Source organism: Ranitomeya variabilis, chromosome 4 (assembly GCF_051348905.1).
Source record: "Ranitomeya variabilis isolate aRanVar5 chromosome 4, aRanVar5.hap1, whole genome shotgun sequence".
Taxonomy (NCBI): Eukaryota; Metazoa; Chordata; class Amphibia; order Anura; family Dendrobatidae; genus Ranitomeya; species Ranitomeya variabilis.
Window position 1 is genome coordinate 272,686,335 of NC_135235.1, and position 26,887 is coordinate 272,713,221.

The window sequence follows — 26,887 nt, forward strand, 5'->3', positions numbered from 1 at the left end:
CCACCACAAAATGGGATTCGGACGGGGCCACAGACTATAATAACGCTGGCAGAGCGAATGCGTGGTCTGCCGTGTATAATTTTTGGGTGTGTACGCCTACGGGAGGTGGACATTCAGTGGTAGACTGTGTACATGCCCCAAAATGGAGCAGAGCGGAGTGAATGTTCTCTCTGCCAGCACCATTATACCGTAGTCTATGGCTCCATGGGCGCATATGTCCGAATTCCGTTTTGTGGGGCGTTTAGATGTAAGCCTTGATGGGGCCACTGAACGGGTGCCTAAACACAATGTGAAAGCGCCCTAAGGAAACATGCGCAACTGAAGGATTGTGCACATGTGTGAGGGGGACGAGAGAGCAAACTGATGACCGAATCGGCCAATACATATGGCAAACCATGAAACAATATATGAAAACGTATATAATTCATGTTGGTCCAGTTGTCAAGTCAGAAGTATTCACCTTCCTTTGTATCAATAGGAGGAAACTTGGTTTTAGAACTTACCCTTGCCCCTTCTTCCCACACCAACAGGGGTGTAACCGCACCTGGGCCCTGGAATTTAGAGGGGCTGAAAAGGTGCCTTTGACCCATATGAAAAGACCATTACTATTAATGACCAGTGATGGCTGGGGCCACGTCGGGATTTTTGCCCCAAGTTACACCATTGGACATAAGTCTACTACAACCCAACTATCTATATGGACGTATTACTGGTTTAGGATGGGTAACTAGATTGCCCAGAGGCAAACTATTGTCACAGCAAAGACAATTAGAAAAGCAAGATAAACTCGGAAGAAAAACATGTCCAACACATAAGCCACGTGTAGCCACTCCGAGTGGGTTTTCGGGTCCTTAGCGCCCTGTAAGTGAAGCCGGATACATGTGATCTCTTTTGCAATGTGATGAACAACTTCCAGATATCTTGTGTTCACTGTCTTCAGTTGTGCCAGAACGTAACATTCACTTTCCTTCTCATTATTACAGTCAGGAGGATTCTCTGAATACATGAAAATGCAAACATATGTTTTAATGTAGCAAAGGAACCTACGTTAAAAATCAATGTGGAATTGCTGATTCTTTCCCATTTCCCCAAAATTTCCATTATTCAGAAGATTATACAAGAAACCAAAAAGAAAACAAAGACAAGCTCTCGTATGCCTACCGTGATGGAAAAATAAATACAATTTGAATTTTGGAAGATGAGGAATAAAGGCAACAAAAATGTAAAAAGGCCATGGTGGGAATGGGTTAAAAATAATGTATCACCAGTGAATGCCAAATTGACTAATTCAGGTTTTTATGTAAAATGTATTTATTTAAAACTCCTCTTCCAAAGGGGAAATAACTCACAGGATCCTCTGGGGTGTGTCTTTAGGATGCGTTACATAATTACCCTGTGAGCCAAGGGGAAATAACTCACAGGATCCTCTGGGGTGTGTCTTTATGATGCGCTACTTAATTACCCTGTGAGCCACGCCTCCTTGGAAAGAACTTTAAAAATTACTACTAAATAAAGAGACCAAAATAAAATAAGAGCAAAATCTTTCCACTTTTTAACTGATGACAGGTTCTCTCTAAATACAGATCCTGATATGAAAAATAAAGAAAAAAAATTGCCAATTTTTTTTAAAGTACATTTAGCAACAATTCCTATTTAATACAGTCAGTCATTTTTTATAACATTTTCCCTTTCAGTTTCTATCAAAGTATTTCTCTTCTGGGAGACCCAGGGCAGGACAGTCTTGCATGTACCGTAACAGGTGCAAAGTGTCCATCTTTAGCTGCAGTTTTCCTCCACTCAGTGTCGGACTGGGGTGCCAAGGGTCCATCAGTAACAGACTCCAGGACCCCACTTTTCAGCTACATGCAAATGTGACATTATCCTCAATCACAAATGTTTACAACAATGAACTGGGTAGATTGGAAAATGAATAAGATGTCTGCACATAGTAATTCAAGTAAACCCCTGGCAAAAATTATGGAATCACCGGCCTTGGAGGATGTTCATTCAGTTGTTTAATTTTGTAGAAAAAAAGCAGATCACAGACATAGCACAAAACTAAAGTCATTTCAAATGGCAACTTTGTGGCTTTTAAAAAAAAACACTAAAATAAATCAAGAACAAAAAATGTGGTAGTCAGTAATGGTTACTTTTTTAACCAAGCATAGGGGAAAAATTATGGAATCACTCAATTCTGAGGAAAAAATTATAGAATCACCCTGTAAATTCTCATACCCAAAAATAACACCTGCATCAAATTAGATCTGCTCGTTAGTCTGCATCTAAAAAGGAGTGATCACACCTTGGAGAGCTGTTGCACCAAGCGGACTGACATGAATCATGGCTCCAACACGAGAGATGTCAATTGAAACAAAGGAGAGGATTATCAAACTCTTAAAAGAGGGTAAATCATCACTCAATGTTGCAAAAGATGTTGGTTGTTCACAGTCAGCTGTGTCTAAAATCTGGACCAAATACAAACAACATGGGAGGGTTGTTAAAGGCAAACATACTGGTAGACCAAGGATGACATCAGAGTCAAGACCAGAAACTTAAAGCAATATGTCTCCAAAACAGGAAATGCACAACAAATGACAATGAGGAACGAATGGGTGGAAACTGGAGTCAACGTCTGTGACCGAACTGTAAGAAACCGCCTAAAGGAAATGGGATTTATATACAGAAAAGCTAAAGAAAGCCATCATTAACACCTAAACAGAAAAAAACAAGGTTACAGTGGGCTAAGGAAAAGCAATCGTGGACTGTGGATGACTGGATGAAAGTCATATTCAGTGATGAATCGCGAATCTGCATTGGGCAAGGTGATGATGCTGGAACTTTTTGTTTGGTGCCGTTCCAATGAGATTTATAAAGATGACTGCCTGAAGAGAACATGCAAATTTCCACAGTCATTGGTGATATGGGGCTGCATGTCAGGTAAAGGCACTGGGGAGATGGCTGTCATTACGTCTTCAATAAATGCACAAGTTTATGTTGACATTTTGGACACTTTTCTTATCCCATCAATTGAAAGGATGTTTGGGGATGATGAAATCATAATTCAAAATGATAATGCATCCTGCCATAGAGCAAAAACTGTGCAAACATTCCTTGAAAAAAGACACATAAGGTCCATGTCATGGCCTGCAAATAAGATAAGGTATAATGGTGTGCACTCAGTCAATTTAAGGCGAGGTGCAGGTGCCACGGACTAGAAAAAGTCCCAGTAATCCAATATAATTTGAGAGACACCGCACACTCTAGTGGTTAATTATGCAAGATAGTGTGAGTTTATTCAACATAACTCAACATAAGTAACACATGGGAGCAATTCTACAAACATAAATAAGGAAAAGCTATCAAATCTAGTAACAAAACATGACGTGTCGACTCTCCCGAGTCTTAATCATACCATCGCTTGGTATGTAGATAAGAATGCCTAAATGAAGCAAATCCTTAGTTTTTTAGAAACATGGGTAGTGCTAGTTGATGGTGAGGTAATGTATAGCCCACGGTGGTTTGTTGCCATGTGTGTGGGACCTGTGCAATTTGTCTTGGTTAGCGGCGCTCCCGCGCCTTGCTGAACACGCCGGCTAAGTCGAAACGTCATGTTTTGTTGCTAAATTTGATAGCTTTTCCTTATGTTTGTAGAATTGCTCCCATGTGTTACTTATGTTGAGTTATGTTGAATAAACTCACACTATCTTGCATAATTAACCACTAGAGTGTGCGGTGTCTCTCAAATTATAATGGCCTGCAAATAGTCCGGATCTCAATCCAATTGAAAATCTTTGGTGGAAGTTGAAGAAAATGGTCCATGACAAGGCTCCAACCTGCAAAGCTGATCTGGCAACAGCAATCAGAGAGAGTTGGAGCCAGACTGATGAAGAGTCCTGTGTGACACTCAGTAAGTCCAGGCCTCAGAGACTACAAGCTGTTATAAAAGCCAGAGGTGGTGCAACAAAATACTAGTGATGTGTTGGAGGGTTTTTTTGTTTGTTTTTCATGATTCCATAATTTTTTCCTCAGAATTGAGTGATTCCATAATTTTTCCCCTATGCTTGGTTAAAAAAGTAACCATTACTGACTGCCACATTTTTTGTTCTAGATTTCTTTTAGTGTTTCTTAAAGCCAGAAAGTTGCCATTTGAAATTACTTTAGATTTGTGCCATGTCTGTGATCAGCTTTGTTTCTGCAAAATTAAACAACTGAATGAACATCCTCCAAGGCCGGTGATTCCATAATTTTTGCCAGGGGTTGTGTCAAGTACTGCTCATATAAGAGGGTGGTGGCCCCTCCTGCACAGCGGCCCACCAGAGGATTCCCCTGTTCTCCTGTTGGCCAGTCCAATCCTGTGTACCCTCTCGAATATCTGCACCTTACACATTATATACTGCTGCTCCCCCTTCACTCACTCACCGCTGCTGACGTTTTCATTATGAAAGCAAGCTCCAGAGTTAGATCCATCGCTTTCTCCTCTGTCCTTTATGGAAATAAAAGACGTCATCTTCTCCAGGACTAACGTTTTTAACCATTTGGGAACCTCAGGCCTGAGATTCTGCTGATGGAATGACCGGACTATCAGGATGCTTTCTGTTAGACTTATCAGAAGCAGAATCATGCAGAGCGCAAAGTATATACCTAGGAAGGAGTAATTTATCCAGAGTGAGCAGAAAACCCAGAATGGTACATTCACAGCTATGAAATCTAGTGGTGTTTATACACGACATGGTACATTTGTATCCTGACTGGTGATGAATGAACGTAATGGGATAATGTGTTATCTGAGCATGCTCGGATGCTAATCGAGTGACTTCTGTGTGCTTGAATAATAGGGGATTACCTGTTAGTTAGGAAATCCCTGCATGTGCTGTGGCTGTCGAACAGCCGCGAGACATGCAGTCGTGGGGACTGGAGCATATATTATTCGAGCTTGCCGAAGACACTCGGTTAGCACCAGAGCATGCTCAGATAACACCTTATCCCAGCACGTCCACTCATCACTAATCCTGACTTGTTACTATTATGAACACTTTTATGTTTACATTGATCCATGTAATGATGGAAACCATAGGCAGATGTAAAGATGCGGCCCACTATTTATATGTTTCTTTAAAAATGAACCCATGGTGGTGATAAAATAATTTAAAAAAAGATACGCAACAAAAGCCAGCATTTGGCATACGCACCCAATTTAAAAAAAAATAGTTGACGTTAATTTAGACAAACTAAGCTTTTGCAAAAACCTAAGTTAAACTTTTAAAAGTTGTTTCATATATTGGAGCCCATTGTATGACTTGTAGATAGATGGGGTCATGCATTCCTGCACTGTTTTTTGAGCAATCAATAAGCATCACATGATCTATAAAACATCTAATGGGCTAAAACATCTAAAAAAAAATAAAAAAAGCTCAGTGATTGGCTGCAGCGGTGATGTGCATTGTAGCTGTGAAGTCACCGCTGTAGCCAAAACAGAGACTGAAGTGGACCAGGGGAGGGTGGATACTATATGTGTTTCATTTTTTTAAGAATGCCCAATCGTTTGGAAATTACTGAACATGTTGTCACAATGAGACCTGTTTAACTTTCTGCCTAAAGATGGACCATATTTATTAAAGGGGGCATCCACTTCATAATAAATGTTTTCCCGTTTTCCCGCATGCAGCATAGTGAGTGGTCGTGTGAGACGCTGGCAGAAGGGAATCTGTGTCTGCATAAAATCTTCTTTTCTGTTAGCAATAGATTCTCTTTGCTCCATAATTTACCTTCTTTTCCTCGTTACATTTTGATTGTTTTATTACCAGAAAGATATTGATATATTTTGCTGCTCGTCATTTTTATTCTTCCAGACAACTTAATAATTTCATGCATAATTTTACTGTCTGACTGTCTCAGTAGTAAAACAATACTTAAAGTAGAAAGATAGCGGAAAAAGCGTCGACACCTGGAGGACGGCTTTATAATTATACGGATACATTTGCTGCTAAGAAAACAGTGAAATTTACACCTGACATACGTTTTGCTACTATGTAAACTTTGTGGTAATGCTCAGATGAAGGGATTATCCGGGACCTTGATTTTGATGCCCTATTGTTAGGATAGATTATTGATATCAGATCATTTGGGGGTCAATATTGGCACCACCATCAACCATCTATTATCTGGTCCTATGGCTGCTGAATGTATACAGTGTACATAGTCAGAATAGCACCTTGCAGTGGCCGTTCCTGGGTATTGCAGCTCAACTACTGTTGACCTATATGTGATCTGAGATGCAGTACTCAAGACTGACCACTACGTGGTGTAACGAGCTCTGTGGTTCCAGTGTAGATCCAGCTGTTGTGGTCATGGTAACAGCTGATGGTGCCAGGAGTCAGACCCCACCAATCTGACATTGATGACCTATCTTAAAAAAATAAGTCGTCAATATTGAACTTTTGGATAATTCCTTTAAGGAATCACCACCCGGTCTGGGCAGTGTACAGAACAGATGAACATTGCTTAGAAAGGGTTTTCCCTCTGCAGCTCTGTTTTATGATATTAACTATCCTGCATCTGGTTCTCAAGTGCCATTTGGTAGCCACAAAAGTCAAGGTCTGACCCTTTAACAAGCCTTGACCTAGAATATTTAGCCAAATTAGAGTTTACTCCAAAAGACAACCTTCTATAGGAAGCTGTTTCAGAACTACTGCCTCTCATCAGTGCAGAGCAGTTCATTGGCTGCGTGGGTGAGAGGCCTTTGATGGAGGTCTTATCTTCTCTGCTACTGACACCTTGGAACTCCCACTGAGGGCATTCTTTTCATCTCACGTACTCTGTCCCAACTTGACCCGTTACCTCAGGTCTGTACTGCTAGGCGTTCTCTCCTGGGACCTGTCTCCGATCGATCACTCTGCTATTTTGGTCCCGTCTCCCCTTCCTTCCACTAGGATCTCGCTATCTTCTGTCACGGTCTCCTATCACTTTAGGGACACTCACGCCATGCTGCACTGCTTACTGATCAGACCTTAGGTCTGCCTTCTATGCATTCTGGACCCTATCTCACGTTTCGATCTAGTCCCCATCTCCCTACGGTTGGGCAACATACAAAACCAACAGTATTAACGCATGTGACAGTTCACATTTGACAATACAACATGACACTTATTCTTCAAGGGGTAACGTGGGCAATGTGTCCACATCCTTACAAATCAACAAGGAAAAGCTCTCTATCTGTAGACAGCTGCGTCAAGACAGGACCTCCATTAAATGACTGCACTTAAGTCTGTGACCGAAGTAGAAGTACGGACCTTTCCTTCACAGTTCAATCAGTGTACCTGATCCAGTTAGTGGATATATGTGTTCCTGTAATTCTCACTATATAATTGTCTATGTTGCTACAGGATAATTTTTCTGCTGGACCCCAAAATCCTGAGAGCGAGGATCTGAAGTACCTTGTTTGAGCAGAACAGTGGCCCCAAATGTCTATCACCATTCCATTCATTGTCATAGGCAATGGTGTACATTGTGGCCATAATTCTATTCAAGCAGGAAACTTCAGAGCCTCGATCTCAGGATCATGGGAAGCCCAGTGGTGGGTGAAACCCCCAGAAATCAGCAAGTTATCATCTATCCTTTGTATAGGTGATGAGTCTGACTTGATAAGTTGGGACCGTCACTTTAACTCACATTTTATACCAGTTTGGTGCACCATACACTTACGTCTATGTTGTTCTTGTCTCACCTATTAACGGAGCTCCGGTTGCAGGTAATGTATCAGATACGATGATGAGGAAGACAGAGTAACCCAGAAGAAGAGTGATCTTAAATGATATCCTCTCTCCACTCTCTGGAGGAATATAGAAGCCGATAATATCCATTATCATGAGGAGGACACTGGGGAGAATCAAATTCACAATGTAGAAGAGAGGTCTTCTCCTGACACCTACCTTTGGTGATCAAATGGAAGAAAGAGAAAGTGCGAAGTGTTAGAGAGGTCAGGTACAATGTGACCTACACAGGATTACATATATGTAAATCAATATTCCATGTAAGGACACATTTTGCTTTATGTCTTACTAGATGGTGGCCCGATTCTAACGCATCGGGTATTCTAGAATATGCATGTCCACGTAGTATATTGCCCAGTGACGTAGTATATTGCCCAGTGACGTAGTATATTGCCCAGTGACGTAGTATATTGCCCAGTGACGTAGTATATTGCACAGCCACATAGTATATTGCCCAGTTACGTAGTATATTGCCCAGTGACGTGGTATATTGCCCAGTTACGTAGTATACAGCACAGAGCCATGTAGTATATTGCCCAGTTATGTAGTATACAGCACAGAGCCACGTAGTATATTGCCCAGTTACGTAGTATACAGCACAGAGCCACGTAGTATATTGCCCAGTTACATAGTATATTGCCCAGTGACGTAGTATATTGCCCAGTTACGTGGTATATTGCCCAGTTACGTGGTATTTTGCCCAGTGATGTGGTATATTGCCCAGTTACATTGTATACAGCACAGAGCCACGTAGTATATTGCCCAGTTACGTAGTATACAGCACAGAGCCACGTAGTATATTGCCCAGTTACGTAGTATATTGCCCAGTTACGTAGTATATTGCCCAGTGACGTAGTATATTGCCCAGTGACGTAGTATATTGCCCAGTGACGTAGTATACAGCACAGAGCCACGTAGTATATTGCACAGCGACGTAGTATACAGCACAGAGCCACGTAGTATATTGCCCAGTTACGTAGTATATTGCCCAGTTACGTAGTATATTGCCCAGTGACGTAGTATATTGCCCAGTGACGTAGTATATTGCCCAGTGACGTAGTATACAGCACAGAGCCACGTATTATATTGCACAGCCACGTAGTATATTGCCCAGCCACGTATGTCACAGGTTAAAAAATAAAAAATAAACATATACTCACCTTCCGAGGGGCCCCTTGTAGTTCTGTCACCTGTGTTCGGTTCAGGCGGCAGCTTCCGGTCCGAGGGTGTGATGACGTCGCGGTCACATGACCGTGACGTTACGGCAGGTCCTTCTCGCGCAGGCGCGCAGGGCCTGCGATGACGTCGCCATCACATGACTGTGATGTCATGGCGGGTCCTTCTCGCGCAGGGCCTGTGATGGCATCACAGTCACATGACCATGACATCATGTCAGGTCCTTGTCGCACACCAACCTTAGCACCGGAACCTGCCGCTTGCATGGACCGGTCACCAGAGCGGCGGAAAGGCGGCGGAAGGTGAGTATATAATAATTTTATTTTTTTTTTATTATTATTTTTAACATTAGATGTTTTTACTATTGAGGCTGCATAGGCAGCTTCAATAGTAAAAACTTGGTCACACAGGGTTAATAGCGGTGGTAACGGAGTGAGTTACCCGTGGCATAACGCGGTCCTTTACCGCTGGCATTAACCCTGTGTGAGCCATGAAGCAGGCGTCGGGCACTGACTGCAGGGGAGTAGGGAGGGACTAATCGGACTGTGCCCGTCGCTGATTGGTCGCGGCAGCCATGACAGGCAGCTGGCGAGATCAATCAGAGAATGAATATCCGTGATGGAAGTGGAAGTTAGACAATTATATATATAGATTCTTCTACTGGAGCCACAGGGCGGGAGATCAAGGGATCATTAGAGAAAATGACTGGTGGAATAGTTCTAGGTCACAAGGAAGCACAAAGTGATCTGATCTTATATTGGGTAGTTAGTACTAGTAAATTTGGTTCCTGGGCATTTTTGCCTGGTTGCCCCCCTCTTAATAACACTTTTGGAAAACAGTTGGCACTATTTAGCTTCTAACCTAATGTGAAGGAGAGAATGGCTAATGAAATCAATTATTAACCTTACATAAGCTAGTATGTGATGTGGCAAGATGGCATCTGCATCCTGGAACTACACCCTGGAAATAATCCTTGGAGTGTGAAGACTATATATGGAACGGACCTAACATCGACCAATCACAAACTGACATGATGGTTGCTCAGAAGATGTGCGACGCCCTCTTTCTGCATGCTACATGATCTTTTATTTTGTAACTGTGTATTTACAATTGCTCATTTTGTCCCTTTACCCAGTTAATTCTTATCTTTTCCATTAGGTCTAATCAAATGATTAATAGCAGACTAGCTGAATCCTTCTAAGCTCTATGTTGAAACAGTACGTCTCTTTTCCCTGCATAAGTCATCATTAGAACTACAATTTTACATCATTGCAAAGTCCCTGGCAGCCCAGCTCCACCTCCTCTTCAACTCCTGACCCAGCTGCTCCGCTACTCTCATCTGCCAGAAACTTTGCAGTCATGTAGAATTGTAGTTCTAATGATGACTCATGCAGGGCAAAGAGACTTCCTGTTTCTTTATAGAGCTCAGAGGGATTCAGCTAGTATGTTTTTAATCGCATGATGTCATCGAACTAATGAAAAAGAAAATAATTAACTGGGTAAAGGGACAAAATGATCAATTGTAAGTACACAGTGCTATATATTATGATGAATGCAATATATTATGAGGATAAAAAGTTTGATGGGAGGGGTGCTTTTTTTAAGTGGTTATCACATCAGTAAATCTGCTCAAAAGACAGCACATATGGGGAAAACTATAGGACGTAAATAATACTAATAGGATAAAATTAAACTTTTGTCGATTATTTGCAGAGCACGCAGATACAGAGTCTCTGCTTAATCCTGACATTCACTTACATAGAACGTTATCTGTCCGTAATTGACCTTGTGATCAGTAGTCACTTCGTAACTGGGCACCACACTTACGAGATCCCATTCTCCATCGTCCTCAGAAGGGTTTTTGAGCAATTGCATGTCTTTTGGTGTTCTCCATAAAGATATGTTTATTTCTTGAGCTGAAAGATATGATAAAAAGTTGAGAACTGTCTCAGATGCCGATCATTTACCTGTTATCATGAATGATATTAATACATTTGGTTGAAAAAGTAATTAACAGCAAAATGGTGATATTCTTACTGGAATGAAGCCAGCTTCTGAATGAGATGGAACAGTTCAGGAAATCAAAAGGGAAATGGTAGATATCAAGATTGCAGGAAGTCATGATGTGAATGGGATTGTTCTTGAAGACTCGGCCTCTATTGTTCACGTAGATATAAGGGGCGTCTGTCGTCTCTCGAGCACCCACACTGCAGACAGAAAACAACCAGTAATTGTCGGGGAAGTCAGTAATGGAGCAGAGTATTGCATATAAAGTGCAGAATGTCCGAAGGAAGAAAGTAGCAACTTACAACCCATGGCAAAAATTATGGAATCACTGGCCTTGGAGGGATGGTCATTCAGTTGTTTAATTTTGTAGAAAAAAAAGCAGATCACAGACATGGCACAAAACTAAAGTAATTTCTGGCTTTAAGAAAGACTAAAAGAAATCAAGAACAAAAAATGTGGTAGTCAGTAATGGTTACTTTTTTTTAACCAAGCATAGGGGAAAAATTATGTAATCACTCAATTCTGAGGAAAAAATTATGGAGTCACTCAATTCTGAGGAAAAAATTATGGAATCACCCTGTAAATTTTCATACCCAAAAATAACACCTGCATCAAATTAGATCTGCTTGTTAGTCGGCATCTAAAAAGGAGTGATCACACCTTGGAGAGCTGTTGCACCAAGTAGACTGACATGAATCATGGCTCCAACACGAGAGATGTCAATTGAAACAAAGGAGAGGGTTATCAAACTCTTAAAAGAAGGTAAATCATCATGCAATGTTGCAAAAGATGTTGGTTGTTGTTGTCAGCTGTGTCTAAAATCTGCACCAAATACAAACAACATGGGAAGGTTGTTAAAGGCAAACATACTGGCAGACCAAGGAAGACATCAAAGCGTCAAGGCTAGTGTTGAGCGATACCGTCCGATACTTGAAAGTATCGGTATCGGAAAGTATCGGCCGATACCGGCAAAATATCGGATCCAATCCGATACCGATACCCGATACCAATACAAGTCAATGGGACTCATGTATCGGACGGTATTCCTGATGGTTCCCAGGGTCTGAAGGAGAGGAAACTCTCCTTCAGGCCCTGGGAACCATATAAATGTGTAAAAGAAAGAATTAAAATAAAAAATATCGCTATACTCACCTGTCCGACGCAGCCGGGACTTCAGCGAGGGAACCGGCAGCGTTGTTTGTTTAAAATTCGCGCTATTACTTGGTTACGTGAATTCCCGGCTTGTGATTGGTCAGGTCGGCCATGTTGCCGGGACGCGGACCAATCACAGCAAGCCGTGACGAAATTACGTCACGGCTTGCTGTGATTGGTCCGCGTCCCGGCAATATGGCCGCCCTGACCAATCACAAGCCGTGACGTCACGGGAGGCTGGACACGCGCTCATTTTAAAATGGGCGCGTGTCCAGCCTCCCGTGACGTCACGGCTTGTGATTGGTTGCGCCGCGGTCAACCAATCACAAGCCGGGAGGCTGGACGCGCTCATTTTAAAATGGGCGCGTGTCCAGCCTCCCGTGACGTCACGGCTTGTGATTGGTTGCGCCGCGGTCAACCAATCACAAGCCGGGAGGCTGGACGCGCTCATTTTAAAATGGGCGCGTGTCCAGCCTCCCGTGACGTCACGGCTTGTGATTGGTCAGGGCGGCCATATTGCCGGGACGCGGACCAATCACAGCAAGCCGTGACGTAATTTCGTCACGGCTTGCTGTGATTGGTCCGCGTCCCGGCAACGTGGCCGACCTGACCAATCACAAGCCGGGAATTCACGTAACCAAGTAATAGCGCGAATTTTAAACAAACAACGCTGCCGGTTCCCTCGCTGAAGTCCCGGCTGCGTCGGAGAGGTGAGTATAGCGATATTTTTTATTTTAATTCTCTCTTTTACACATTTTAACATTAATGTTGTTGCGATACCCGATACCCGATACCACAAGAGTATCGGAATCCCGGTATCGGAATTCCGATACAGCAAGTATCGGCCGATACCCGATACTTGCAGCATCGGAATGCTCAACACTAGTCAAGGCCAAAAACTTAGAGCAATATGTCTCCAAAACAGGAAATTCACAACAAAACAAACAAGGAACGGATGGGTGGAAACTGGAATCAACGTCTGTGACCAAACTGTAAGAAACCGCCTAAAGGAAATGGGATTTAAATACAGAAAAGCTAAACGAAAGCCATCATTAACACCTAAACAGAATAAAAACAAGGTTACAATGGGCTAAGGAAAAGCAATCGTGGACTGTAGATGACTGGATGAAAGTCATATTCAGTGATGAATTGCGAATCTGCATTGGGCAAGGTGATGATGCTGGAACTTTTGTTTGGTGCTGTTCCAATGAGATTTATAAAGATGACTGCCTGAAGAGAACATGCAAATTTCTACAGTCATTGATGATATGGGGCTGCATGTCAGGTAAAGGCACTGGGGAGATGGCTGCCATTACATCTTCAATAAATGCACAAGTTTATGTTGATATTTTGGACACTTTTCTTATCCCATCAATTGAAAGGATGTTTGGGGATGATGAAATCATTTTTCAGGATGATAATGCATCTTGCCATAGAGCAAAAACCTGTGAAAACATTCCTTGAAAAAAGACACCTAAGGTCAATGTCATGGCTGCAAATAGTCCGGATCTCAATCCAATTGAAAATCTTTGGTGGAAGTTGAAGAAAATGGTCCATGACAAGGCTCCAACCTGCAAAGCTGATCTGGCAACAGCAATCAGAGGAAGTTGGAGCCAGACTGATGAAGAGTCCTGTGTGACACTCAGTAAGTCCATGCCTCAGAGATTGCAAGCTGTTATAAAAACCAGAGGTGCTGCAACAAAATACTAGTGATGTTTTGGAGTGTTTTTTTGTTTGTTTGTTTTTCATGATTCCATAATTTTTTCCTCAGAATTGAGTGATTCCATAAATGTTTCCCCTATGCTTGGTTAAAAAAAAAGTAACCATTACTGACTGCCACATTTTTTGTTCTTGATTTCTTTTAGCGTTTCTTAAAGCCAGAAAGTTGCCATTTGTTTAGTTTTGTGCCATGTCTGTGATCTGCTTTGTTTCTACAAAATTAAACAATTGAATGAACATCCTCCAAGGCCGGTGATTCCATAATTTTTGCCAGGGGTTGTATAATAAACAACAATGTGTCACAAAATGTAACACAAAGATCTTCTGTGCCACTGTGGGATTAATGCTGACACTCAGACGGTAAGATATCATCATGCTCATAATCACGTTTAAAAAGATTTTTTTTCATCCAAAATGGTTTACAAATTGATTTCTTTATATATCTTATATATCTGTCTTGACGTAATAGATAAATCCTTTTATCTCCTGCATACATGTGAAACTGAAGGATAACATTCTGTCTGCCTTTGGGAAAAAGAGAAAAATAAAGCATCAGCTCACTAAAAAAGTCAGGGCAAATGTATGCGAAAGTCCACAAGATGATGCTCGGATATAGCGGGGCCAGTGTCCCCGGCAGTAAATACATGAAAAAGTGTAAAAATCACGCACCAAAAAAAATATATAATTTTTTTTTTAATTATATATATATTTTTTCGTTTTTTGGTACAGGATTTTTTTGCCTTTTTGCAGTGGCTAGAAGCCTTTGAAATATAAATCTACAAAGCTAGCTAATATGCTTGTGATCTCAATATTGCCTCAATCTTCAGATATCAGCATCAGTCCCTGGGCATAGCAGTGCCACTGTAGCTTGGGTTCAACCCAAGTAAGAAATTAGGGCGGCATGGTGGCTCAATGTTAGCACTGTTACTTTGCAGCGCTGGGGTCCTGATTTAAAATCCCACCAAGGACAACAAAGAGTTTGCATGGATTTCCTCCGGGTTCTACAGTTTCCTCCCACACTATCCAGCTTTTGCTCTTATTTGATTCTCACTGCTCTTCTGAGTATTCCACATTTTGTTTTGTTTTTTAAATTGAACATATGGTCCCAGAGATACAGTCCTTTTTATTTAATTTTATGGTCTTTACCAAGGGGGCGTGGCTCACAGGATCCTCCAGGGCGTGTCTTTTAGCTGCATTTTTTAGTAAGAGCACCCCCTTGTAAACGCCATAAAAATTAGCGCTAAATAAAACACCTATATCTTATGGGAGAAGTAGTGAAGGAGAAGTAGTGTTGACAGGTTTTGTTTGAAGCACTGTTTCCCGAACAGTAACCAAGAGATTGCTTGAACCTTGATTTGGGAGTTTCCAAGAACTCACCAACAACAATCTCAATTTTAGTCTGCTAAATACAAAGCATCATTAGCTTATCTGAGCAAAATTAAAGAAAAAAGGACAAAAAGTGCAATACAATACAAGCTTCATAGAGTAGGGATAACCTTAGGTGTCCCAATGGAGTAGAAACCCCTTTTTTTCCTTGACTCCTTTTTATCAACTATTGTACCAATTTTGTCTGTCTGTAATTACCACAGAGAGGGTTTCTTCACTGGTTAGAAGGAAAAAAAAAAGATTAAGACTTACACTTCTTCAATCATAATGTCTGGAAGCCATATTGAATGTGTGGGAATGAAGAAATGAGTGATGTTGTCAAACTGGATCGGATCCCACTTTAAAAATTCATCCACCCATGACTGTATAAAGCAAAAATCAAACAAGGAGATAACATTATTAATGGTTATGATATTAATAAAAATGTATTAACCATAGATGCAAAAAGTTGCTATGTTAAAATTTTATTTTTTTTATTGTATTTCTGGATGTTTTTTTCATATATGAAACAACCAAAGAGAAAAGAGAATTTACTAAATATAGGAAAATCAAGGCCAGTCATGCACATATATAATACAAGTATAACAGTGGTAAATACTAGAGTTGGGCGAATATTTGAGTGGAATTAGGGGTGTCACTTCAAATGCAAGGGTTGCAATAGCACCTGGGCCCCTGGAGCCTATGGGGACCAAAAAGTCCCTTTGGCCTATATAAAAAGACCAATGCTATTAAAGACTTACAATAATTGGGGGCCCCGTTGGAACTTTTGCATTGGGGCCCATGGGCGGAATTGAATTCTACTTAAATTTTACAAATGCAGATTTCTTGGAATGTGCTCTGCTCGAATTCAGCAAAATGTCTGCTTGGCTGGACGCCTTCCTTCTGAACCGTAGAGGACCGGTAAAACAACTAAACCTCTCTGCCCACTTCTGCTGCTTTGCACTCCCCTGTAGGCCATTGGCACAACTTATTACAGCAGCAACATGTTGCCTCTTCACACTTGTAGAGTCCAGACCTAACGTGCATGTTGTAAGATCGTGACATACATTGTGACATCACGAAATTGCCGCAATGGGCATGAGCTGAGATGTCCCGGGATGGATCTGTGCATGCGCATTATAAGGTTGCGGCATACGCAGGGTTGTCCCAGGCCTACTCATGGCCAGAAGTGCCAGCCTAATGTGAACACACAGTGAGCCGCAGTCATAACTGTTAACTAGATCACTTTATTTAGCATGTAAATTGCAAATATTATATCACATTGAGGATCTAAATCATAAAACGTGAATGTTATAATGGGACAACACCTCTTGTTAAAACAATTTTTTTTTAAGGGAGTTCCCCCCATTGCATAATTGACAAAGTAATACAGAGTGATTCACTCGCTACTTTACTTGGAAAAATTGCTGTAACTTCTAATACGGATGATCTATCATACGTAAACTTGGACTGTACATACCTTGCTCCATGAGAAACTGATGTTTTAAAGCAGGTGTTGAAATTGTCCACCTTTTGCATCCAGGCACTCCTGCGCGCTCCGTTCTGTATTGTTGAATGTTTTCTCCAGAAAGTCTGGGGTCATAGCCTGAATTACTCTTGTAGCGCCTGTAATGTTCGTGGCTTGTTACTGTACACCCGACCCTTCAAATGGCCCCAAAGGAAAAAATCCAGCAATAACAAATTCTTTTCCCTTGACTGGACCCTTTCAATTCCTGAACAACAGTGGCTCTCTATGGGCGAACACGACCTGTCTTGGCTGCTTGTTGACATGGGGAATACGACAGGCCTGTCTCTTGGGGAAGGCTGTGCAACAATTTATGCAGATATGCCAAAAGTCACATCTTGAATTGTTTCTTTAGTCATTTTTGGTTGTCTTCCATCATGCCTATCCAAAGTATACACCTGATGAAGTCCTACAAAGCCGAAACGCGTTGTGTTTGTTTAATACGTTTTTATTGTCTATTAGTCTTTTATTAAGTTTTTTATTTGCTGCACATAGCCAGTAAAATATTACCTGATCCAACATCAGAGATACATGGTCTTTGCCATACAACCCGCAAAATTGGGTTAAGGGTCCTCTTAAGGAAGTTCCCTGAAACATAATCATTCACATCATGCCTAAACAGTAATGTTCCTGTACGTTCCAGCTTATTTCGACCTCCAAACTTTTTTAGAAACCCGCTTTGACGCCTCTTTAAGGACTCGGTTTTCCAATAAGTTTTCACAATGAAAACCCGTTCTTCCAAACTGTATCTGTACATCTAATATATAATTGCCTAGAATACTACTTCCTGCAATTTGTGCCAACTTCCGTGGCTTTGTCCGGAGCTATTGTCCAGAGCTATTGTCCGGAGCTATTGTCCGGAGCTATTGTCCGGAGCTAATGTCCGGAGCTAATGTCCGGAGATAAGTGACGTCACCAGTGTCCTACACCCAGGCAGAGCACAGGGGCCCCAGGCAGAGCACAGGGGCCCCAGGCAGCATATGGGGCCCCAGGCAGAGCACAGGGGCCCCAGGCAGCATATGGGGCCCCAGGCAGAGCACAGTGGCCCCAGGCAGAGCACACACCAAATCGGAGGCCGAGGGGCCCCGCCAACCAAATCGGAGGCCGAGGAGCCCCGCCCACCAAATCGAAGGCCGAGCGGCCCCGCCCACCAAAGCGGAGGCCGAGGGGCCCGGCCCCACCCACCAAAGCGGAGGCCGAGGGGCCCCGACCACCACATCGGAGGCCGAGGGGCCCCGCCCACCAAATCGGAGGCCGAGGGTCCCCGCCCACCAAATCGGAGGCCGAGGGTCCCCGCCCACCAAATCGGAGGCCGAGGGTCCCCGCCCACCAAATTGGAGGCCGAGGGTCCCCGCCCACCAAATCGGAGGTCGAGGGTCCCCGCCCACCAAATCGGAGGCCGAGGGTCCCCGCCCACCAAATCGGAGGCCGGTCCCCGCCCACCAAATCGGAGGCCGAGGGTCCCCACCCACCAAATCGGAGGACGAGGGGCCCCACCAACCAAATCGGAGGCCAAGGAGCCCCGCCCACCAAAAGTAAGTGCGCCCCCGGGTGCAAAAGTAAGTGCGCCCCCGGGTGCAAAAGTAAGTGCGCCCCCGGGTGCAAAAGTAAGTGCGCCCCCGGGTGCAAAAGTAAGTGTGCCCCCGGGTGCAAAAGTAAGTGCGCCTCCGGGTGCAAAAGTAAGCGCGCCCCCGGCCCCGGGTGCAAAAGTAAGCGCGCGCCCCAGTCCCGTGTGTGAAAAGTGCTGCTGTAAAGCTGGTAGCGCTGTTCAAGCACCATGTATTTCCTTCAGGAAATGCCCATCTAATATATAATTGCCTAGAATACTACTTCCTGCAATTTGTGCCAACTTCCGTGGCTTTGTCCGGAGCTAATGTCCGGAGATAATGTCCGGAGCTAATGTCCGGAGATAATGTCCGGAGCTAATGTCCGGAGCTAATGTCCGGAGATAAGTGACGTCACCAGTGTCCTACACCCAGGCAGAGCACAGGGGCCCCAGGCAGCATATGGGGCCCCAGGCAGAGCACAGTGGCCCCAGGCAGAGCACAGGGGCCCCAGGCAGCATATGGGGCCCCAGGCAGAGCACAGTGGTCCCAGGCAGAGCACAGGGGCCCCAGGCAGCCTATGGGGCCCCAGGCAGAGCACAGTGGCCCCAGGCAGAGCACAGGGGCCCCAGGCAGCATATGGGGCCCCAGGCAGAGCACAGGGGCCCCAGGCAGCATATGGGGCCCCAGGCAGAGCACAGTGGCCCCAGGCAGAGCAAGGGGCCCCAGGCAGAACATGGGGCCCCAGGCAGAGCACAGGGGCCCCAGGCAGAGCACAGGGGCCCCAGGCAGCATATGGGGCCCCAGGCAGAGCACAGGGGCCCCAGGCAGCATATGGGGCCCCAGGCAGAGCACAGTGGCCCCAGGCAGAGCACAGGGGCCCCAGGCAGAACATGGGGCCCCAGGCAGAGCACAGGGGCCCCAGGCAGAGCACAGGGGCCCCAGGCAGCATATGGGGCCCCAGGCAGAGCACAGGGGCCCCAGGCAGCATATGGGGCCCCAGGCAGAGCACAGAGGCCCCAGTCAGCATATGGGGCCCCAGGCAGAGCACAGGGGCCCCAGGCAGAGCACAGGGGCCCCAGGCAGCATATGGGGCCCCAGGCAGAGCACAGGGGCCCCAGGCAGCATATGGGGCCCCAGGCAGAGCACAGTGGCCCCAGGCAGCATATGGGGCCCCAGGCAGAGCACAGTGGCCCCAGGCAGAGCACAGGGGCCCCAGGCAGAGCACAGTGGCCCCAGGCAGCATATGGGGCCCCAGGCAGAGCACAGTGGTCCCAGGTAGAGCACAGGGGCCCCAGGCAGCCTATGGGGCCCCAGGCAGAGCACAGGGGCCCCAGGCAGCATATGGGGCCCCAGGCAGAGCACAGGGGCCCCAGGCAGCATATGGGGCCCCAGGCAGAGCACAGTGGCCCCAGTCAGCATATGGGGCCCCAGGCAGAGCACAGTGGCCCCAGGCAGAGCACAGGGGCCCCAGGCAGCATATGGGGCCCCAGGCAGAGCACAGGGGCCCCAGGCAGCATATGGGGCCCCAGGCAGAGCACAGTGGCCCCAGGCAGAGCACAGGGGCCCCAGGCAGAGCACAGTGGCCCCAGGCAGAGCACAGGGGCCCCAGGCAGCATATGGGGCCCCAGGCAGAGCACAGTGGTCCCAGGTAGAGCACAGGGGCCCCAGGCAGCCTATGGGGCCCCAGGCAGAGCACAGGGTCCCCAGGCAGCATATGGGGCCCCAGGCAGAGCACAGGGGCCCCAGGCAGCATATGGGGCCCCAGGCAGAGCACAGTGGCCCCAGGCAGAGCACAGGGCCCCCAGGCAGAACATGGGGCCCCAGGCAGAGCACAGGGGCCCCAGGCAGAACATGGGGCCCCAGGCAGAGCACAGGGGCCCCAGGCAGCATATGGGGCCCCAGGCAGAGCACAGGGGCCCCAGGCAGCATATGGGGCCCCAGGCAGAGCACAGCGATATTTTGGACCACTGTGCGGTGTTTCAGACCCCCTGTGTGATGTCTGGGGCCCTGTTCTTAAGTATATTAAAGATTAAAGTAACGTATATTAAAGTATATTATAGATCAAATTTGACACGTTTATGAGCACCATTGAGTGATATACTCAAGAATGACATAATTTTTCAACATTTTATGGTTTCAAACTGTAAACACTCAGAGTTTTTTTTACTTCAACCAGAAAACCTTAACGGTTCATAAAAAACTTGACTGTTCAGGATATGATAAAAGTCATAGTATTCTGAATCTTTAACTTATAAAGATACCTTTACATGGGGTGATTATTGGTTCTAGAGAGGCTTTCGGCCGATAATCGTACACATGGCTGGTGACAGGACAATACAATATAAACGTTCAAAGGTAAACACTGATAACATTAAAATCTAATATATAATTGCCTAGAATACTACTTCCGGCAATTTGTGCCAACTTCCGTGGCTTTGTCCGGAGATAAGTGACGTCACCAGCGTCCTACACCCGCTCAGGGTGGACAAAGATATATGCCTTCGTGGTGCGCGGCACTTTTCTGATTGGTTGCCGCCTGCCGCGAGCGACCAATCGGAAATGTGCCGTACTGTCAAGAATTGTCAAGAGCTGGTGAGTGCAGCCATTTTTTGTTCTTTCTTACTATTATTTATTAATTGTATTATTCTTACATTTGAATAAATAAAGTATATATGGATTCTAGACTCCTGATTCTTTAGAATCGGGCTGCCATCTAGTTATTAATAAATGAAGAAGGAATTCGGTAAGAGTGAAATGCAAGCACCACCGATAAACGCGATACTGACGCGCAGAAAGGCGTGCAACTTGTAGTTGAGAAGGAAGACCAGCAGGACAACAAGTCAGCGAGACCACTCAGTCAAGGATGTTTCTCGTCGCTGTTGCTGAGGTTCATTGCACTCTCACTTCTCATGAAGCAAGGTATGTACAGTCCAAATTTCAGTACAGTCGACAGTCTCTTTCAGAAGTTACAGCAAATTTTCTTGGTGAAGTAGAGAGTGAATCACCCTGTATATTACCGTAATATAAATTATCAGTAACATTACCTGATTGTACCAGATATAGGTCTTCACTAATTGGTTTTTCTCATCCTGTTAACAAGGGAAAGTAATATAGATGTAAAATGACTATTAATATCATAATGTGACTGAAATGATACAATGTCATGAGGAACAATGTCCGGTGTAATGTAAAGTTTGATTTCTTCTTATGTTTCCGTCCCACATATTAGTTATCATGATTTCGCTTAGAGCATTGTAGATGTTACTCAGACTTTCTCGTATTGTTTCTATCATTGTATCTGTTACCAAACTGTTAAAGGGGAAATTCAGCCATAATGACCCGTCCAAGTTACACATCAGAGGTTCAAATATCCAATGTCTGATCTCAGACTTTTGCTCGCACTATCGTATTCGTCTCAACTAATCCAGCAATGATTTTTTTTTAGCAATGGTCACAAATTACAAAACTAAAGTTGATGTAAAATGCTTGGTCACTTTATTACTAATGCAGACCAAAGTAAATTTATTATGATTATATCTTACTTATTAATTAAGTCTCCTTACACTGGCATGTCTGGCTTTTCCCTCTCCATGAGGAGGGATGTCACCCCTTAGACACCAGTCAGAGTCTGCTCTTACAGCCAAATGAGAACTTATGCTTTGCACTGAGGAGAAGAAACACCCTGAAACATGTGTCTGCAAATTGAGGTTCTGGTTTGGCTTTTGTCCTAAGTCATGTGGAAGGGCTCGGTAAGGGGTCGATATCGACTTTTAGGATTGGTATTTCCAATAGGTGGCGCTGGAGTTCAAGTCCTTGTCCTCTCTGAGGAGCCAATTTGCATATTTAATTGCACAGAGAAGCATTGCATAAGTCTCCTTACCCTGGCATGTCAGTCTAGACAAGGAGAAACGTTACCCCCTTAGAATATACTAATTAAAGCAAATTTGTTAAAGGCAGATTTAATTCACCGCAAATTATGCAAAATTTCAGATTTTCCCAAATCCATTTTTTTTGCCATTCACTACTTGTAAATCCAGTAAAATAGTGATCAACCACTCACCATTTTGCTGCATTGTATTGGCCCAGAAAGCAGGGTAAAAAATCCCCTCATCTTCCCACTCACTTGTCTCGCCATTTCCGCAGATCATCGCCGTTCCTTTGCTCCATTTGACCTCTTCTTTATACCTTTCTCTAAAGCAATAGCTAATTTTCATGAATTTTTCAATTTGCACTACAAATTCTAGTGCCAAGTAGGCCTTTAACAACATGGTGCACGTCATGATGTCTAGACTTGACGATGTGCATCACTCAAGGTGCAGACTAAGCCTTGGGTGATGCATATTCTGATTTCATGATGTGTACAATGATATCAGAGGCCTTCTTAGAGACGGAGCCCCAGCACAAACCAAGATGCCAGAAGACGACGTTGCACACCAGAGGAAGGATTGAAGAGGTTGGAACTAATGGAGGACCAGATGGTAGCCTCCGACAGTGGAAGGCCAGGTGGTCAGCAAGTAGGGCATTACATTTTTTAATGTTTTCACCATATATATTATTATGCCCTGGGGTCTGGAGAAATCCCAGGGTATTATTAATAATATTATATTCACATAGAATAATTTTTATACAAATTGAATTTCCCTGCTGAATTTGGGCAATCTGACAAATTTCAAATCTTGGAAGATTCACTCATCTCTAAAACAATTATAAGTGTCTTGTATATCTCTGAAGACAAAGCACACAAATACATGAGGGATTACTGCTCTCCTGTCTCTGTTTAGCACATGTTTAGAAACATAGACCATGCAGGTCATTATACAGCAGCATTGAGCAGTGTAGCTGTGATTATGGGCAGCACGGTGGCTCAGTGGATAGCATTGCAGCGCTGGAGTCCAGGGTTCTAATCCCACCTTGGACAACATCTGCAAGGAGTTTGTATGTTCTCCCCGTGTTTGCGTGGGTTTCCTCCGGGCACTCCGGTTTCCTCCCACATTCCAAAGACATACTGATAGGGAATTTAGATTGTGAGCCCCATCGGGGACAGTGATGATAATGTGTGCAAAACTGTAAAGTGCTGCGAAATATGTTAGCGCTATATAAAAATAAAGATTATTATTATTATTATTATTATTATTCCAGCACTGTGCTGAGATAAACAACAGAAAACAGTTGGGCAATCCAATCAGTCTTTCTTCTTTTCTCTCACAGTATAATGTATACTGTACAAAAAAGTTTGTATTGTAAAATGTGGAATAAGATCCCCTTTGAGAAATCCATTCACTTGATGACAGGCTAGTATATATATTGTCATACAATTTTTGTATTTTTGGCTACACAAAAAAGCATAAATATATTGCTTCTCCCGATGAAGCCAATGTGGGTTAGACAGGTCCTACAAAGCAAGAAATGATCTTTATAACCATGCTTTATTCTGAACAAGAGGTGAGGATCCTGAAAATGAACTTAGAATTCCATTATAGGGGGCGATGAGCTTTCTGAAGGGTGAAAACCCTCTGAAGAAGGCATCGTTTATAAAACTGGAAAGCCAAATAAACATTTGAACAATTGCTGAACCCAATGTTTTATACAACTCTAAATTCTAGAAGAGCCATAACTAAGGAAATAAATAACTTACCACTCCAAGAATTGCATATACGGCCACCTCTATGTATACTGTCGTTGTTTTCCTCCAGTTCTTCACAGGTCTTACATCCTTGTGGTAGCCATCCATCAAGTGGTCCGAAAGCTCCACTAATGTTGATCTATTGGATTCCAATTCATAAGAAACTGGATAATGAAAGAAAATAAAACACATATAGCGCTTCTTTATTTTTTTAAAATATGGAACCAATGGAAGAATGAATATGGAACTTACTGTGTGCCACTGTCCAGTATTCGGGATGAGTGAATATACTCGTTACTCGAGATTTCTCGGGCATGCTCGGGGGTCCTCCGAGGATTTTTTAGTGCTCGGAGATTTAGTTTTCATCGCCGCAGCTGAATGATTTACATCTGTTAGCCAGCTCGATTAAATGTGGGGATTCCCTAGTAACCAGGCAACCCCCACATGTACTTATGCTGGCTAACAGATGTAAATCATTCAGCTGCGGCAAGAAAAATGAAATCTCCGAGCACTAAAAATCCTCGGAGGACCCCTGAGTGTGCTGGGGAAATCTTGAGTAATGAGTATATTCGCTAATCACTATCCAGTATGCCTTTACAATGCCGCAGCTCCCTGATGACGCTTGGTTTCACTACCCCAGCATGCAATGGGATTCTCAAAGGAAGCGTCATTAGAGGAAGTAGTGAGATAAAGTAAAGCAGTTAGAGTACAGAGGGAACAAACCCCCCTTTCATTTTTGTAGATTTTTTTTTTGTTTTAATTCTTGTGTGTTATTGAAAATGTTCACTCTTTATGGTGCATATATGTATATAAAAAAATCTTTAGATAGAGAAAGAACATAAAAAATTTAAAAAAAGGGAAACAAGATTATAATTAATAAAACATTAAGTAAGGTTTTGCTGCACAAACAATATATAAAAACCCAATCGGTACACAGATGTGGCATCCAACTTCTTTTCTAGCTATCACAAAGCTGAGGATGAACTCAGAAAGTGTGTGAGTCCAAACACCAGTCTGTGCTCTTGGGTATAAGCTTGGTTAGAGCGATCGTTGGGGGTCTTAGGACCTGGAACCCCACTGATTAACATAATAAACAAGGGGTATAAACGTATCAAACATTATTAAAAGGTTATGACGGATACAAGAAAGAAACAAAAATGTAATTTAAAAAAAAATCATTTTAGATAAACACTAAATTCTATGTTGCCAAAATGTGACATCATTAAAATACTAAAACGATGATTCTCTCACCTGTACATGGGAAGATCATGAGTAGGATAAGTAGAGTCACCATAGTACCAGCTGCCCCCAAAGATGGATCCGGAATTCATCACCCGATACCTGTAGATCTGGATCAGTGTCCACCCGAGGCTTCACCTTCACAAGCCTGAACTACACTGTGTCACAAAGTGACTTCTCATGCCTTCTGTCCTCCCTATATACCATATATATGTATCCATCCATGTACCCTCTCCATTGTTGTTAATTGAGGACAAATCCTGGAAGTGTAGAAATGTGATCTGCCTATGACCCCTCCCGCCTCTATACTACTAGAGTTACATTTACTTCATAGTCATTGTTTTGTGATGAGATCCCTTATATCTTTCATTATTTAAGTTGATCACTGTTACATTTCTTTCACTTTAAAAGGGAACTTGTCACCTCCAAAAAATGCTATCTACCTGCAGATATAGGGTTACTGTCCAGATAAAGAGCATTTAAATTGTGCAAGGCTGGTTTAATAAAAGAGAGGCTACAAGAAAAAAATTAAGTTAATTTTCCGCATAGTCGCTCACTTCCAGTCATCGGGGCGGTGCATGGAGTGATTATAGTCTCTGATCATTATACAATACTCACTATACTGCTCATTATCAGCACCATGCAGTTTTTAAAATCCATTCTTCTAAATGTATGGTGCCTACAGTGAGACCTGGAGGTGGCCATGTTCTTATGTGGGGCACATGAGAGCTCTTGGTGTTGGGGGGCTGCATGTCATCGATGGTATCACGAATTTACAGATGTACTGCTCTATTGTGACAGAGAAGATGCTGCCAATGCTCAGCGCCCATAGTAGATGAGCATTTTTCCAACATGACTGTAATGATTGTGCAACAGCTCACACGAGAAAACAGGAAGAACACTAGAAACTGCTACTGACCTTGCTGGCTCCTGTACAGGCTATAGATTCTGACCCTGCAGGCCCTAGTGGTTCCTACTTGGGCTGAAATAGCCCTAACAAGATACTAAACAATGGCATTGTGGACCTAGTCTGCCTGAAAGGCCATCAGGTGCTTCACATTGTTCCTAAGGAACCAGTGGGCAGAGCAGAGTGTGATTTACCTACAGAAAGGAAGGAGTACGAAGATAGAAAGAGATCCCAGAGTGAGTTAAAACAAACCACGAAATACAAAATGAAAAGATAAGGTACATACTGCTAGAAAGTATGCTGCCTACTTCCTAAACAAGAAACAGAAGATAGGTGCAGAGTGAAAAGCATAATCAGAAGACAGATAAACTCTAGCTGGTCTTTCACTGAATGGTATAAAAAATGGAAGTATGGTTGGACATCTAAATAAGAATATCACCAGCAGGAAAAACCAACCAGCAGGAGGAAAGTGTATAAAGCCACACCCGAAAGGTGATAGGGCAGACAAATTGATAAATGAAAACACCTGTTAACCTAAAAAGACTAAAGCAAGGATAACAGATAATAAACATTCAGAGAAAATGTGTAATTGCTGCGGATAGTGAAACCGACCACAAAGCACAGGCTCAAGGACGCATGACAATGATCTAAAACATCCATCTGATGCATTTCTGAAGAAGAACAGGGTGAAAGTGATTCAGCGGCCAAGTGTCTCCTAATCGAACACCGAACACCTATGGGGAATTCCGAAGAGACAAGTTGTCATCAGTCTCCATCCAGCATCCAGGCTATAAAAGAGCTGTTCTTCAAGAATTGAAAAAGAGATGTTGCAGTATGTCACCAACTTGTTTATTCCAG

General features: G+C 43.6%; 1 protein-coding gene across 1 annotated transcript; it reads right to left on the reverse strand.

The window, feature by feature from the left end:
- Positions 1 to 727: 727 nt before the first annotated feature.
- Positions 728 to 25,177, reverse strand: LOC143767829 (5-hydroxytryptamine receptor 3A-like). The gene is made up of 9 exons (XM_077256351.1): positions 25,135 to 25,177; positions 23,896 to 24,047; positions 21,305 to 21,349; positions 15,462 to 15,571; positions 10,983 to 11,152; positions 10,704 to 10,861; positions 7,724 to 7,928; positions 4,420 to 4,641; positions 728 to 996 (listed from the first exon to the last, which is right to left on the reverse strand). The coding sequence occupies exons 1-9, from the start codon at positions 25,175 to 25,177 to the stop codon at positions 728 to 730; spliced, it is 1,374 nt and encodes a 457-aa protein (XP_077112466.1).
- Between the last annotated feature and the right edge of the window lie 1,710 nt (positions 25,178 to 26,887).

Excerpts from the sequence above, each read along its gene's own strand:
- LOC143767829 (XM_077256351.1), bottom strand. The coding sequence starts at position 25,177 with ATGGTGACTCTACTTATCCTACTCATGATCTTCCCATGTACAG. Across the intron at positions 11,153-15,461 it reads GACATTATGATTGAAGAAGT|TGTGGGTGCTCGAGAGACGA; the intron begins GTAAGTCTTAAT and ends TTCTGTCTGCAG. Across the intron at positions 10,862-10,982 it reads CAGAAGCTGGCTTCATTCCA|CTCAAGAAATAAACATATCT; the intron begins GTAAGAATATCA and ends CATATCTTTCAG.